General features: G+C 40.6%; 2 protein-coding genes across 5 annotated transcripts; both read left to right on the forward strand.

Annotated features, from left to right (window-relative positions):
- Positions 1 to 41: 41 nt before the first annotated feature.
- prpf19 (pre-mRNA processing factor 19) lies at positions 42 to 5,735 on the forward strand. Its single transcript, XM_034544062.1, has 16 exons — positions 42 to 236; positions 431 to 580; positions 1,316 to 1,392; positions 2,121 to 2,262; positions 2,447 to 2,520; positions 2,632 to 2,697; positions 2,810 to 2,851; positions 2,999 to 3,073; positions 3,173 to 3,248; positions 3,372 to 3,481; positions 3,622 to 3,777; positions 3,877 to 3,946; positions 4,033 to 4,206; positions 4,438 to 4,520; positions 4,748 to 4,853; positions 4,954 to 5,735. Exons 1-16 carry the CDS (start codon positions 218 to 220, stop codon positions 5,049 to 5,051), a joined length of 1,518 nt encoding a protein of 505 aa, XP_034399953.1. The 5' UTR covers positions 42 to 217; the 3' UTR covers positions 5,052 to 5,735.
- A 985-nt stretch (positions 5,736 to 6,720) lies between these two features.
- On the forward strand, positions 6,721 to 14,828 carry tcirg1b (T cell immune regulator 1, ATPase H+ transporting V0 subunit a3b). 4 transcript variants are annotated; one of them, XM_034543130.1, is made up of 21 exons: positions 6,721 to 7,007; positions 7,954 to 8,076; positions 8,438 to 8,516; positions 8,642 to 8,790; positions 8,914 to 9,009; positions 9,153 to 9,214; positions 9,306 to 9,432; positions 9,573 to 9,655; positions 9,750 to 9,843; positions 10,010 to 10,222; positions 10,308 to 10,458; positions 10,573 to 10,712; positions 10,829 to 10,986; positions 11,077 to 11,167; positions 11,263 to 11,381; positions 11,525 to 11,738; positions 12,233 to 12,343; positions 12,428 to 12,526; positions 12,628 to 12,748; positions 12,915 to 13,086; positions 13,989 to 14,828. In XM_034543130.1, exons 2-21 carry the CDS (start codon positions 7,960 to 7,962, stop codon positions 14,080 to 14,082), a joined length of 2,490 nt encoding a protein of 829 aa, XP_034399021.1. In that variant the 5' UTR covers positions 6,721 to 7,007; positions 7,954 to 7,959; the 3' UTR covers positions 14,083 to 14,828. The 4 variants fall into 4 exon arrangements, with proteins under 4 accessions (XP_034399021.1, XP_034399022.1, XP_034399023.1 ...); XM_034543131.1 differs by having other exon boundaries at positions 6,721 to 6,952; XM_034543132.1 differs by having other exon boundaries at positions 6,721 to 6,907.
- The last annotated feature ends 169 nt before the right edge of the window (positions 14,829 to 14,997 follow it).

The raw sequence follows: 14,997 nt of genomic DNA on the forward strand, positions 1-14,997 counted from the left end.
CCAGTAGGGGGCAGTGGAGCAGCTGTGAAGCTTCGCAGCGACTGCTGGTAGAAAGCGTAGAAGAAGAAGTCCGTTTGTAGCGGCAATGAAAGAACAGCGTGCCATTTCCAATTTGAGCCAAACATAAGGAAAGATTACTTTAGCGATAATAACTATCGAGGCACAGTACTAGCATCATTCGATTCGTAGAAGAGACTATAAGGACTCTGTTGGAAAGATGTCGTTGGTTTGTGCAAGTAAGTGAAGTTGGATTCTTTGATATGACGGAAGAAGTATAGGTTAGCTAGGCACCGCGCTAATGCTACTTGCTAATTCAGCTAACCGCCATGCAGTGTCGTCTTCTACTCGTGAGGCTCAATCCGTCCTGTCTGTGGTTGTGTTCTCGTCGGTGTCGTGTGATCTTTAACTCTGTAACTGCCTTTTTATCCAGTCTCCAACGAGGTGCCGGAGCACCCGTGCGTGTCCCCGGTGTCCAGCCAGGTGTTCGAGCGGAGGCTGATCGAAAAGTACATCGCAGAGAATGGGACCGACCCGATGAACGGACAGCCGCTGTCTGAGGAGCAGCTCGTAGATATCAAAGGTAAAGCTACGCTACGTTGCCGGTGTATTAGTTAATGCACCACTTGGCTAAAACTAATGCAGTTTAATCCCTCAGTATAACCTAGCGCTATTCAACTGCATTGCACAATTCCAAAGAATGAATGAATAAACCAACTCTAAAGCAGTTTCAACATTAATTATATCTAGGTTGACCTGATAAAGTGGCAACAGAGTTTTAAAAAAAGTTATATCGACGTTAAACTGGTATTATTGTAGTCTTTTAGCCAATATTGTGAAATTGATGTACAATTTCTTTTCTCCATATAACTTTTAGTTTATAAAATTTCAGAAAATAATGAAGTGTCACATCACAATGTTTTATGACCTAACAAGGATTCCTTAATATACTTCCTGTTTCATCCAACTAGCACTTCAAACTCACCCAAAACACAATGTTTACTGTAAAAAAATAACAATACATTTCTCACAACTAGGGGGCTGGACATCGGCAATATTTGATATTTTTGCATGAAAAAAGTGTAATCAATTATCAACATAGTTGCTGATTTATTAGTTTGTCAATTGACCCATCGCTTGTTTGACAGATTGTTTCAAACACATTATTGTGCAAATATTAAATGTTGTACTGTATGACTTCTTTTACCCTCTAGTAGATGTTATTGAAACCTCACAGATTACAATAAATAACCAACTTGATTGATTATTTGAAATGAAACCACTTGTTCTAAACATGAGCAACTTCTCTCTGTTTTAGTGTCCCATCCTATTAGACCAAAGGCTCCATCAGCAACAAGCATTCCTGCCATTCTCAAGTCACTTCAAGATGAGTGGGTGAGTATTGTTAACCTTGAGGGGGTGGAACAGGAGAAATCCACAACAAAATACCGTTGTATTGTAAATTGTACCCATGATGTCTGTTTTGAATCAACAGGTGACTTTTTTTCCAATGCCATTTTTAACCAACATTCTTAATGGTAATTAACCTGAAGTGAATCAGAATGTACCAATCTTATCGGTGACAGTTTCTGTACTATACCACAGTGCTACTTTAGGAATTATGAGCCAAGTTGACTATTGTCAAAGAGCTTCTACTATAGTACAGAGGCCCTAAACGGACATGATTCCAACATTTTTTGTCTCGATCGCAATTAATTCTAATGTAGTAAAAAAATTAGCTTTGCTTTCTCGTGATGGTAGAAAACAAAACAATTTAAAAGTAGGCGTTAACAATGGCATATATATATATATATATATATATATATTAATTAGCTAAATTCGCTAAGCATATCACCGTAAACTCGACGCTGCTTGAAAACATCAACTGATTTGACCCAAACATTTTAAGTAAGAGGAAACAACCTTTGGTTTTCTTGTGATAACAAATTAATATCTATAACAAAGTTTATTTCCTCGAGATGACATTATAATGAACTTGTGATCTTGAGATAACAATATTTAAAGTGTTTAAATCTTGTCAGTTTCGGGTTTCTTTTTTTAAAATATCCATTTTAGACAATGAGAAGAGTCCCTTCATCCTGTTTCCTTTTTTTCTGTTTTAGGATGCTGTTATGCTTCACAGCTTCACCCTGCGGCAACAGCTGCAGACTACTCGCCAAGAACTGTCCCACGCGCTTTACCAACATGATGCTGCCTGCAGAGTGATCGCTCGACTCACCAAAGAGGTCACTGCTGCGAGAGAAGGTGGGTTGACAGCCTTTGTGTCCTTTTTTTTATTGTAGGACATAACTCTCCTTGTAAAGCACAAATAACAGCTTTTAAACAATCACCAAGTCTGTCCAGAATCTGCCCCACAAAAAACACACGGTCATAGAGTATGTATTGAAAAAGCATTGTTTTCCTAATGGGGTCTGCTTTTTATTTACAGCTCTTGCCACACTCAAACCCCAGGCTGGATTGGTCGCCCCTCAGGCACTCCCTGCCTCCCAGCCAGCTGCAGTAGTGAGTGATTAAAATTAGTTTCAGTCCATAAGATACTGAACATACATTTTAATCAAAATCCTTTGCCATACTTCCTCTTGACGATCTCTGTTGCTGCCCTCTGTATCTCAGGGTTCTGGCGGAGAGCCCATGGAGATTAGTGAACAGGTGGGAATGACCCCGGAGATCATCCAAAAGGTAAGTTGTTTGTCCTCCTTTTTATCCCCATATATATTCATTTGGCTATACGCTTTCTATTTTCTTAAGCAGGTCTAAGATGCGTTTCAATATGCCTATTTTCTGTTTGCAGCTTCAAGACAAAGCTACTATCCTCACCACAGAAAGAAAGAAGGTATTGTATTGCTCTTTTATTTAGCATTTATCCTTTTTTTTTTTTTTGAATGAATGAATGAAATGTTGTGTAAAGTTTACCTAGGACAAGTTAATTTAATTAATATGTACACACGTTCATTTTTACTGCTTTAATGTATTTCTCCAGAGAGGAAAAACTGTCCCAGAGGAGCTTGTCAGATCTGAGGATCTCAGCAAATACCGCCAAGTGGCCTCTCATGCTGTAAGTTTGGATTTATATCGTTTTTAATTGTAATTAAATGTTTTGTTTTATTTACTTGATTCACCTGGTGTCAACAACAAATCTCTTTGTTGCCCTCAGGGTCTTCATAGTGCCAGTGTCCCTGGTATTCTGGCTCTGGATCTGTGTCCCTCAGACACCAACAAAGTTCTCACTGGTACATTGATTTCATTCAATGTTCTCCTCCATCTTCCATTTTTACTTTTTGTTTGGTGATTTGTTGATAAACTACAAGTCATTGAAGACTTTAACTTGATATCGATCCACTCGTGTTCTTCAGGTGGCGCTGATAAGAACGTGGTGGTGTTTGACAAGAGTGAAGAACAGATTGTGGCAACACTTAAGGGTCACACCAAGAAGGTCACCTCTGTCATTTACCATCCATCCCAGGTAACGCTTTGTTTCAAACATCAGCCTGTCAAATCTTTCTCCAAACAAATTATGTAACTGCACAGTCTTTGAATTATTGTTCTTATTGAGATATTTATTTATTTATTTATTTATTTATTTTTTCATCCCTCCCCGTGTAGTCTGTGGTTTTCTCTGCATCTCCAGACAGCACCATCCGTGTGTGGTCCGTCGCTGGGGGAAACTGTGTCCAGGTGGTGCGTGCCCACGAGGCAGGTGTCACCGGACTCTCCCTACATGCTACTGGAGACTACCTGCTCAGCTCCTCTGAGGATCAGGTGTGTGTACTGACAGACCTCAAGTTAAATGGGACACTGAAATACAAGTGACATCTTCACTGGTTAACCATACTAATGTTGTTCCTCACTGTTCCGTAGTACTGGGCCTTTTCTGATATCGAGACTGGTCGAGTCCTCACCAAAGTTACTGATGAAAGTGCTGGCTGTGGTGAGTGCCTCAAAGTAACGGATGTTGTGTTTGTGAATAGGAGTCCTCTTGTTCCAGGTGGTAATGTTTCTGTCTGTCCCCTACAGCTCTCACCTGTGCTCAGTTCCACCCTGATGGTCTCATTTTTGGCACTGGGACAGCTGATTCCCAAATCAAGATTTGGGATCTGAAAGAGCGCACCAACGTGGCCAACTTCCCAGGCCACTCTGGCCCTGTCACCTCCATTGCTTTCTCTGAGAACGGATATTATCTGGCTACAGGTTAGAACTACATTTTTACACTGTTGCTGCTAATCGTTTAGCAAATGTTCTACATTGGGTTGCACTTGCAGGAACATTTAGGAATATCCAAAAATTGCCCCTCATTAACTTCTATACTGATGTACAATATGTTAAAGTACAGTTACATTTTTTGCACCAAAGGGATCTGGAACTATATATTTAATTGTTTGCTTTAGTACACCAACATAATTGTCTGCTATTGTGCTTCAGGTGCCCAGGATAGCTCCCTGAAACTGTGGGATCTAAGGAAACTAAAGAACTTCAAGACCATCACTCTGGACAACAACTATGAGGTAAGAAATTGAAAACCATTACATTGGAGGTATGAGCTTTGGAAGGACATTAACTTTATCACATACAACCTGTGTAGATTTAACTGAGCATGTAATAAATAATCATGTATTATTTACACTGAGTTTAATCTGGTCTTTACTGCCATTCCTCTTTTGTCTAGATTCCCATTTCTCTTTGCCTCTGAATTTCATTCCTTTTTGTGTTTTTGTTTTTTTTTCTGTTTCAGGTGAAGTCCCTCGTGTTTGACCAGAGCGGAACCTACCTGGCTGTTGGAGGGTCTGACATCCGTGTCTACATCTGCAAACAGTGGTCCGAGGTCCTCAACTTCACAAGTGAGTGGGATAAATAATTTCAACTAGTATGCATGTCATATGGTGTTTGCTCTGAGGAAGGAGCAGACTTTTGACCTTGCTTTTGCCTTTTTAATTGTAGACCATTCAGGATTGGTGACTGGAGTGGCCTTCGGAGAGAACGCTCAGTTCCTGACTTCGGCAGGAATGGACAGAAGTCTCAAATTTTACAGTTTGTAGAAAATGATAAATCCAGGATGACGAGAGGAGGCGAATAAAATGGTCCCTTTGTCTGAGCAGTCACTATTCTGGACACCGACCTGTAATTCTTAGACAAAGAGAAAAAAATCACAGCTAACTTTGCTTCCTTAGTGTGTTAGTCCTCGTGTCCAGGAATGAGACCACATGAAATTGTCTGCTATATGAAAACACCGCAGCATGGTTAGGATAACATGTTTGTTGGCATTGTAAATCTGACATGTGAAATGAGATGCAAAGCCAGTAACATTTTCTTGTCTGATTTTCCAGCAATTATGATTTTACTGTAGTATTTTCTTTTGTGTGTGTGTGGGGGGGTTTAAAGTTTCTTTTAATGCAACTCCCAAAGTGTTGTAGTACACTGTTGAGGACAATAATTGGTGTGACAACAACCTGGTTCCCTTTATTATGTAGACATTCTTCATTACAGTATCTTTAGGGTAAAATAAAAAAATACATTGAGTGATGTACAAAACAATTGGTAAATGAACGTGTGAGATTTATGTTCCTCTGAGAAATGTAGTCTTGTTTAACCTCCAGTTTCATTTCCCGTTTCATTTGTTCCATTTAAACTTGTCGGTTTCCAATTGTATATTTCTCATTACTTGCTATTTTACCTGTTGCAACTCTGCCCTTTTACAATAAAATAAAATAAAATATCTTTTGTATTGCCATTCATCTATGAATCGGATCAAGACAAACGGCACTGTTGAGTGAATAGATTCACTTTGCCTTCTTTTAGACATTTGAACAAGTCACAAATTAAAGCTGCTCAGTAAGTGCATATTAGTCTATAGCTGCTTTATGATATTACATTCTGGTCCATTATTGTATGATGAATTCTAACCATTGGTGTGTTTTCTTATTTCCCTGGATGATTAAGCTTCACTGCAAACTGATGACACATGTGTGCTTATCCCAATTGTTTATTTAATGTGCTAAGATTTTGAGAAATTCCCAGTGGTTTGGAAGCCAATGTTGGTTCAGTAAGCCACTAACACAAGTTTATTGTGGAAACTAGAAGCAACCTTAACATGCACGTGACTTTTTAGGGAAGTAGAAGACCTCACATGTGCAGTTGGTTGAAATTTCCAATGAAAAGTTTTCGAATGAATTTGTTTATATATTTTGACTTTTTACAAAGGAGAATGACTAGGGTTAAATGTATGAATTAATCCCAAAGGGATTTAACCTTTTGTGGAAAAAACTTCCAATAAGCATATATAATTACCTAGGACACTCATTTTTAATACGTTATATCACGTACTCTTGTGTATTATGGCACCAATTATGTATTTATTTATTTGTAACCCAACGGACGTTCTCGGTCTTGTAAGGAATGATTGACTGATCAGGAAATGACTAACGTTACATTTAGAGCCACAACGTGTTTAATTAGTCATGCCACTCATGTCATTATGGCGCTGCTTTGCAACTATTGTTTATCAACCCAAACTACCCCACTACATATGATATCGTTTACCTAAGCGTGACATAAATAATATCAATAATGTATTATAATATAAATGTTTTAACATTTCGCTAACGTTAGTCGGTAATCTTTCCTAACTCGTCTCGACCGGACCCCCTCGTGGCCAAACGAGAGACGAAAGCCATCGGTCACGTGAGGCCGCAGTAACGTGACTTCCACAAAAGGGAAGTGCAAGAACGAACCAACAACTTGTGATAAACACGTCGGGCTTCGCTGCGCTCCCAGTCACCGGTCTGTCCGTCGGTTCGGGGACGGGTCGCGTGAAACACAGCTCGAGTCCAGCGGATCCAGGAAGGCCGGCAGGTGAAGCCGGGTGACAGCCAGCGGGTTCCGGGGCTCTTTAAAGGTTTCTTCTTATCCTCCGGGAACAGACTGCCGCTGTTATCGAGACGTAAATTAAAGCTGCATTTCTATTTCGTCACGGAGCTTCCCCAGTCAATCACGAGGTTTCGTTTCACGTTTTAAAGTTTCATCTTTTGTTTGATTGCCGTTGTTTAAGACTTGTTTCATTAACACGACATGTAACTAAAATTAGACTTATTGCTCTATTTATGATGAGTGTTGAGACAAATGTAGACGGAGACTTCTTATTTGTTTAAGGAAACGCCAAACTGTCTTTTAGAAGTAACTTATCTTTGTGTGACGCTACTTGAATTGATGTGTATGTAGTCGTCTGTCTTCATCAACGTTATCGTAAGATTATGGGTACACCGAGCTCAAACTAATCCGGTCGGACACAGCTGCCCTACAATAACTAGACTAGTGTTCATGCAACCTAATGTTCATTTTGGAGACAGTAGTTTTTGGTGCTGCTGTGGTATTTTGTCCACCCCATTTATATCAACAAGATCAGTCTAAATACAACACAACACAACACAATACCGTTGAATCAACACCTCTTTGAAACGGTATAACCTTCACAAAGGTGGGGTTTATTGCAGCTCTTTTGTATCGGAGTGCATTCATTTTTTTTGTGTGGCTCTGCTTGTTTTTATTAACTTGGCAATCAAATGTATATTTCTATATTTAGCAATGTTTTTGGGGTATATTAAAGAGGGATTTAACTTGCAACTGAAAAAAGAGAACCATGTCATCATGCAATAATGGAAATCCCATCTGATCATCACAGTCAGGGGACTTGAAGTTTCCCTGCTTCTCAGTTTACAATCATCAACTTTGTCACACAGGCTTTTATTTTTCAACTGAAAATTAGTGCCCTGTGAGAATTACTGCCTCTCTTTATACTTTTCTTAAAAAATACCCCTCATTCCACTATAAACGTTGCTACGTTTGACAATTGTTCTTAAAAAAAAAAATATATATATATATATATTATAATAATAATAATAATAATAATAATAATAATTTAGACTTTTCTTTCCCCCCATGCAGGCAGTTATGGGCTCCATGTTTCGCAGTGAGGAGGTGTGCCTGGTGCAGCTCTTCCTTCAGTCAGGCTCGGCATACAATTGTGTCAGTGAGCTGGGAGAACTGGGCCTGGTTGAATTCAGAGATGTGAGTTAATGAAACTCTTGGTTCATGGTCTTGTGGTTAAATGATCAAAGTCCAATACAGATGGATGCCCATTAGCCTCCGAAGCTACTGCTTGGGCCAGAATGCGTTTCCATGTGTACCTACTTTGTTTTTAACATGCTTGTCGTGCAAGCAACAGATTGTTTTCATGTGATTTGGCTCATATTACAAGCATCTGATGAGCTGAATGTGATTATCTCATGAAGTCATTTTGTAAAATGCAGAGTTTAGATGAGATTGTGGACTGATGTTTGTTTTTGAGTCACTGTGAGATGCAGAAAATGACTGTCATCAGATGAACATGAATAACTCTGTTCCTCTGCCCTCTGCTCTGACGCTTTAGTTGAATCCTAATGTGAACGCCTTTCAGAGGAAGTTTGTCGGCGAGGTCAGGCGATGTGAGGAACTTGAAAAAACGTTTAGTAAGTATTGACTCATTGTTCCCCCACCTATATTCCCATACATGTTTTTTTTTAACTTGTTAGTTTTTGTTCTTTCTTCATGACCTTCTTTATCTGCCCTTCGACCTTCTTTATCTCCGCTTCAGCCTTCTTGGAGCAGGAGATCAATCGCTCCCTGTCTCCCCACTTGAACTGTCCCCTCCCTCCTCCATGCCCGATACCTTTGGCCCCTCAGCCTCGCGAACTCATCACCGTCGAGGAGGAGTGCGAGAGGCTGACCAGAGAGCTCAAAGAGGTGAGCGCTTAAAACAAGGCTGAGATGATGAATACATTTTGAAAAGCCTCCGTTATCTCATGAGCACAATTTCTACAGAGGTTGAACTCATTGGCCTGACGGATTTCTTTTGTGTCTTACTAGGTGTCCAGGAACAGAGACAGCCTCCGGACTCAGCTGACTCAGCTCTGTCAGTACCAAGGAGTCCTGACCAGGACTCACTCCCTCACAGCCTCACAGGTGGGGAAAACTACATTTCTGCAGCAATTCTTGCATCATGTATTATCATAATAAAAAAATATATATATACTCATTGTGCTGGTGTGAACAAACTGTCTGCAAACTAACACTACAAATGACTTTTCTTTGGCTTCATCTCCCAGGCACCACCACCTGTACTGGAAAGCCAAGGGCTGTTTGATAACCGCCAAGATATCCACCTCAGGTAGCTCTCATTTTATAAAATGTTTGTTATGCGCTTCAGGTTTTTATCTACATTAAATGTATTGAATGTGTCTGCATCTCCTCTCTCTCAGTTTTGTGGCAGGAGTGGTCCATCCTTGGAAGGTTCCTTCGTTTGAACGGTTATTATGGCGGGCATGTCGAGGTTATATCATTGTGGATTTCAGAGAAATGGAGGATCGACTCGAGCATCCTGACACGGTGGGAACTGGTAGACCGAGTGAGGGGATCATGGTTGCGAGTTAGATATGCAAGTTATTTCTGTTCCAGGGGGTAGTCTCTGATGATGAGTTTTCTTCTGGGTGTTTTACCACAGCTGTCTGCTTTATCTTCCTTTGCAGGGGGAAATGGTACAATGGACAGTGTTTCTCATCTCCTATTGGGGAGATCAGATTGGACAGAAAGTCAAGAAGATATGCGATTGGTGAGTAAACCTGTGTGATTTCTTTCATTGTACATTTCCACACTACAATGCTTGTTGAACCTGCTGAATGTCTTTTGATTTTCCCTCCTTCCAGCTTCCGCACACAGACGTTTGCATACCCTGAGAGCACTGCTGAGAGAGAGGAGATTCTCCAGGGACTTCAAGGCAGAATTGAAGATCTCAAATCAGTAAGTGCAGTTTGTTGAACACTGATTGAATCACCAGCATTTTCCCTCTCTTGACATTTCTCTATCTGTACCACTTGAAAATCCTATAAAGCACAAAGATAGCAGTAATGTAAAGTGTTTTTCTTCTCAGTTATTCTAACACCCTCTCACTTCCCTTTTACTTCAGGTGCTGTTTCAGACCGAGTCCTTCCTGCAGCAGCTGCTGAATCGAGCAGTGGCTGTGCTGCCCCAGTGGAAAGTGCGTGTGCAGAAGTGTAAGGCGGTGCAGATGGTGCTGAATCTCTGCAGCCCCTCCGTCACAGACAAATGCCTGATCGCCGAGGCCTGGTGTCCTGTTACCAAGCTGCCTGAACTGCAGAGCGCTCTGAGAGAGGGAGGGGTGAGTTGTCGATGAGGAGACTTGACATGGATGAGTAAACGCCTCACTCTCTTCACCTTTTTCCAACTCTCTTCTCCTTTTTCAGAGGAAGAGTGGAAGTGGTGTTGACTCTTTCTACAACCGCCTGCCCTGCTCCAGCACTCCACCTACCCTGTTTCCCACCAATTCTTTCACAGCTGGTTTCCAGAACATTGTTGATGCCTACGGAGTGGCCAGCTACCGGGAAGTCAATCCGGGTACGTCTGCACACCTGCTTTAAAGCTTAAGAGTTTTTCTCTAAAGGAGATTGAAATGGTTAATTTCCATTACATGTATTATAAGTCAAGTGTTTCCCCTCAATGCCTCTGCAGCGGTGTACACCATCATTACATTCCCATTCCTGTTTGCTGTGATGTTTGGGGATGTGGGTCATGGGTTACTGATGACTCTGGCTGCTCTCTGGATGGTCCTTGAGGAGAAGGACCCCAAATTGAAGAAAAACGACAATGAGGTAATTCAGAGGATATTCACTCCCATTGCTCTGCCCAACACACACACACACACACACACACACACACACACACACACACACATACTCTCAAACTCAACACTTATTAAATGTTTCAGATCTGGAGGATGATGTTTGGAGGAAGGTATCTGATTTTGCTGATGGGACTGTTCTCCATCTACACGGGGGCCATTTACAACGAATGCTTCAGCAGAGGCCTCAATACCTTCAACTCAGCGTGGCACGTCCGCCCGATGTTCGAGAACAACAAATGGAAGTGAGGAAATTTGTATACCTTTTTTTTGGGGGGGGGTTCTACTCACGATGCTTCTTGTCCATCTTACTTAAACCGTATCATTTCTTTCAGTGCATCAGTCCTCGCAGGGAACAAGTTCTTGTCCATGGATCCTGTTGTGCCTGGTGTTTTCACCACCCCATATCCATTCGGCATTGACCCGGTATGGCCATCGCACTCGTCTGCCATCTTTTTTCTTCTTCATGCTGTCCTCTTGTTTGTCACTGCATCCATCCTCATTCACTCTTATTTTGTCAGGTCTGGGGGCTGTCCAACAACAAACTGACTTTCCTTAACTCGTACAAGATGAAGATGTCGGTCATCATCGGTGTCATTCACATGACATTTGGAGTCTGCTTGTCATTTTTCAACTATTGGTATGTAATGTTTTACTTTTTTGGCACGCATGTGTGTTGTGAATACACTTCCACTTTTTGATTCTTTTCATATTTGTGTTGGATTGCCTTCACACGTACTTGTTTCCCTGCTTTTCCTCTTCATTGTTTGTGTTTTCCCCCAGGCACTTTGGCAAGATAAGCAGTGTGTTCTTTGTGCTGATCCCTGAACTGTTCTTCATGGTGTCTCTGTTTGGCTACCTGGTGTTCATGGTGGTCTTCAAGTGGATCGCCTACAATGCAGACCAGTCCAAATTCACTCCCAGTATACTCATCCACTTCATAGACATGTTCCTCTTCACAGACAACCCTGACAACCCATTGCTCTTTGAAGGACAGGTGTGTGGTTTGTTTGTTTCCCTAAAAGGAACGTATCAATGTTTTTATTAATCCTCCAGCCTTTCTTAAGCAAGTCAGTCACATTCTATTGAGTGCTGGAAACCGGTTTTATTTTATTTTGTTAGTATAAAAATCCCCGTTGAGAAACCTGCTGGTTCACAGCGAACATTTAATCTGCATTATCTTACATCAAGGTTATTTATTTGTTTGTGGGTTTTGGAGGTGAAATGTTTCTTTTTGAAAAGTATCAATAATTGGTATAATAAAGCTAGCCACCAGTTGTTTTCATGCATGAAGCAGTGTGTGCCTGCGTCCTCTGGGTTTCATTTTCTGTCAATATAACTTAAATGCAATGCTATTTAACAGATCACTCTCTCGAATCGCATGGACTTCTTCAAACAATCATTGCTTTAACTGCAGTAATAAGCAACAATAATGTAAATGCTGCTCAGTTTTTAAATGTTAGTTTGACACAAGGACAACGATGTGTGCAGATTGTGGTGCAGAAGATCCTGGTGGTGCTGGCCCTGTGTTCTGTCCCTGTCCTCCTGTTTGGGAAGCCCATGTACGAATTCATCACATTCAAGAGAAGACAACGTCAAGTTGTGAGTCTGTTCAAAGGAACTCTATTTACTTTAACTAGAGTTAAATGTATTTCCTGACGAATTTCTGGTTCTCTGCAACATCAGGAGGAAGACAGACGTCTGCTGGTGGCCGAGGAAGGCTCCATCAACACTCGTCAGGGGGAGGGGGAGGGGGAGGTGGAGGGAGGAGCTTCTGAAGAAGAGGTAAGGACGAAGCCGGACTAACTTAATTGACTAAATAGATTAAATGGAGTCAATGATGTGCTATTGTCATTCTATAAGTGTTTAATCTGTGCTGTCTGCAGGGGTTTGATGTTGCAGACAGGTTCATGCATCAGGCCATCCACACCATAGAGTACTGCTTGGGCTGCATCTCCAACACTGCCTCTTACCTCCGACTCTGGGCTCTTAGTCTGGCACATGCACGTTAGTGGCACTCATACTGACGCACACAGACACAATATACATACTCACATGATGCACACACACAGACAGACTTCCTCTCTTAAACCAAACACACGACTATTCTGTTTTCAGCCAGTTATTCATACACTCATGATTGTCTGACAGTGATTTATTTGTGTCTCCACAGAGCTGTCGGAGGTGTTGTGGGTGATGGTGATGAATAAGGGGTTGAAATGGGAGGGCTACCTGGGATCTGTAGTCCTCTTTGTGGTCTTTGCCTTCTTTGCTGTATTGACTGTCTGCATCCTGCTAGTTATGGAGGGACTCTCAGCTTTTCTGCACGCACTCCGTCTGCACTGGTAAGGATAAGATGGAGGAAAACACTATGGAAAAATATTAAAAAAAATACTAAGAAGTAGGCTGGATATAAAAATATCTTTTTGCTTTGGGCCATGTTCAAGTGAGTTAGTTAGTTATTCAGTTATGCTATGAAAAGACCTTTTTTAAAGACACTAAAATCACAAACAAAAGATCATAAGTACATAACTTTCACATACAACAATACATTACAAACGAAGACCGTTGTCTTAATCTTCACTCTCCTAAATCACAAAAAGTCTAAACCTGTGTGTTTCTATCGCTAACGACAATGTACTTAAAAACTAACTGAGCACACACTTTGCATTAGGGTCTACACTAAAGTAGTTTTTTTGACAGTTAATATGTTTGTACTAAATATCCCCATAGTAAAGGGGTCCTGGGATTCACTTATCGTTTAACGCGATCATTTAGCAATCCAGCCAGTTTTCTCAGCCTCTTGTCTTTTCATATTGGTGTACAAAGTGCACACTGTTGACTGCTATTCACTTTACAAAAGGTGTGTTCAGCAAAGTTCGTCTCAATCGTCTTATTTGTTATGTATAAGTTGGGCATCCTGCATGCAATGTTGACTTTTTGACTTAAGGGTGCTTAAGCTCACTGAGGCTCCAAGATGAAAAGGGTTCATCCTTTAGGTAGGATGAATGTGCTCAGTACATTTCATGTCCGTCTGAACATTACATTTGGACATTTATTAAGTGTAAATGGAAATGTGTTACTGATGGTGGTGCGAAAGAAAAAATTGAAGGTCACCAAATCATCCATCAGAAATGTTCAGCTTCATGTTCATGTACCCTGTAGAATAAACTGGACAGGAGTGTTGATGTAGAGAGATGGGGCGGGTGGATAAAAGTGTACTGTTGACTTTGCTTTTCTCTTGCAGGGTGGAGTTTCAGAACAAGTTCTACAGTGGATCAGGCTACAAGTTGAGCCCCTTCTCTTTCTCATCTCTGATCAATGCATCAGCTGCTATTTGATCGGCCAAAACATTACTTGGGATTGCCAAATTATTATGTTAATGTGTGTACGTTATTGAATACTTGGACTACAACTAATCACATCAGAATGACTTTGTCTCCTCGTCTTAACGGTGGCATTCTATTGCCTGTAGGCTGTGACTTGCACAATTATTACGACCGTAAAGACTGTTATTTTTGCAGTCCCTATGTTATTAATTACAATTGCATTATATGAAATGAAAATATATACTTTTGTATCCCCTTGCTAATTATTTTGTTTCACTATCCGTGTAGTACTTTTTAATCAGTCAGTAGCTCTAAAAAAAATAAGAATTTACACTGTACGAACAGCTATTATATCAATTATTAAAAGGGAAAGGACACCAATTAATGAATCTGTTCCGCAGTTTAAGGGAAGGTATGGTTGTTGAATTGGTGTATAAGACAGCCCTGTAGGATTCTTCAATTGATAGCAGGGAATTGCATGAATGATTTTAATGAGCCAAAGACACTTTTTCCTCATTGTCATGTCTTCCGAGGACAACACACAATAGATATTTATTGGTAGTAGAAGTTTTTTTTTCAGGTGCCTTACCGGGACTGAGTACTTGTTAATCCTGTAAGTCTTTTGGACAGATAATAACCTCTAATATAATGCCACTATTTTGAACAAAACTGCCTTGACATTTATATTATTTTCTGCCGGTTTGCACTGTAACATTGATCAAATTTGAACTGGAATTAAATCTGATTTTCTTGTTTAATCTTTTTGTGGAAGTCCTTCACTGAACAGGTTACCTTACTTGTTACCTCACATCATGCATTGTGTCATGTATGTCTTGAATAAATCTTTGAAGTTTCCAATGATAGAAGTATTAAAATCGTTATAAGTATGAGTAATGCCACAATGTAGAACTAGGCCATTACAAGTAA

The sequence above is a fragment of the Cyclopterus lumpus genome, chromosome 10, assembly GCF_009769545.1.
Source record: "Cyclopterus lumpus isolate fCycLum1 chromosome 10, fCycLum1.pri, whole genome shotgun sequence".
Classification (NCBI taxonomy): Eukaryota; Metazoa; Chordata; class Actinopteri; order Perciformes; family Cyclopteridae; genus Cyclopterus; species Cyclopterus lumpus.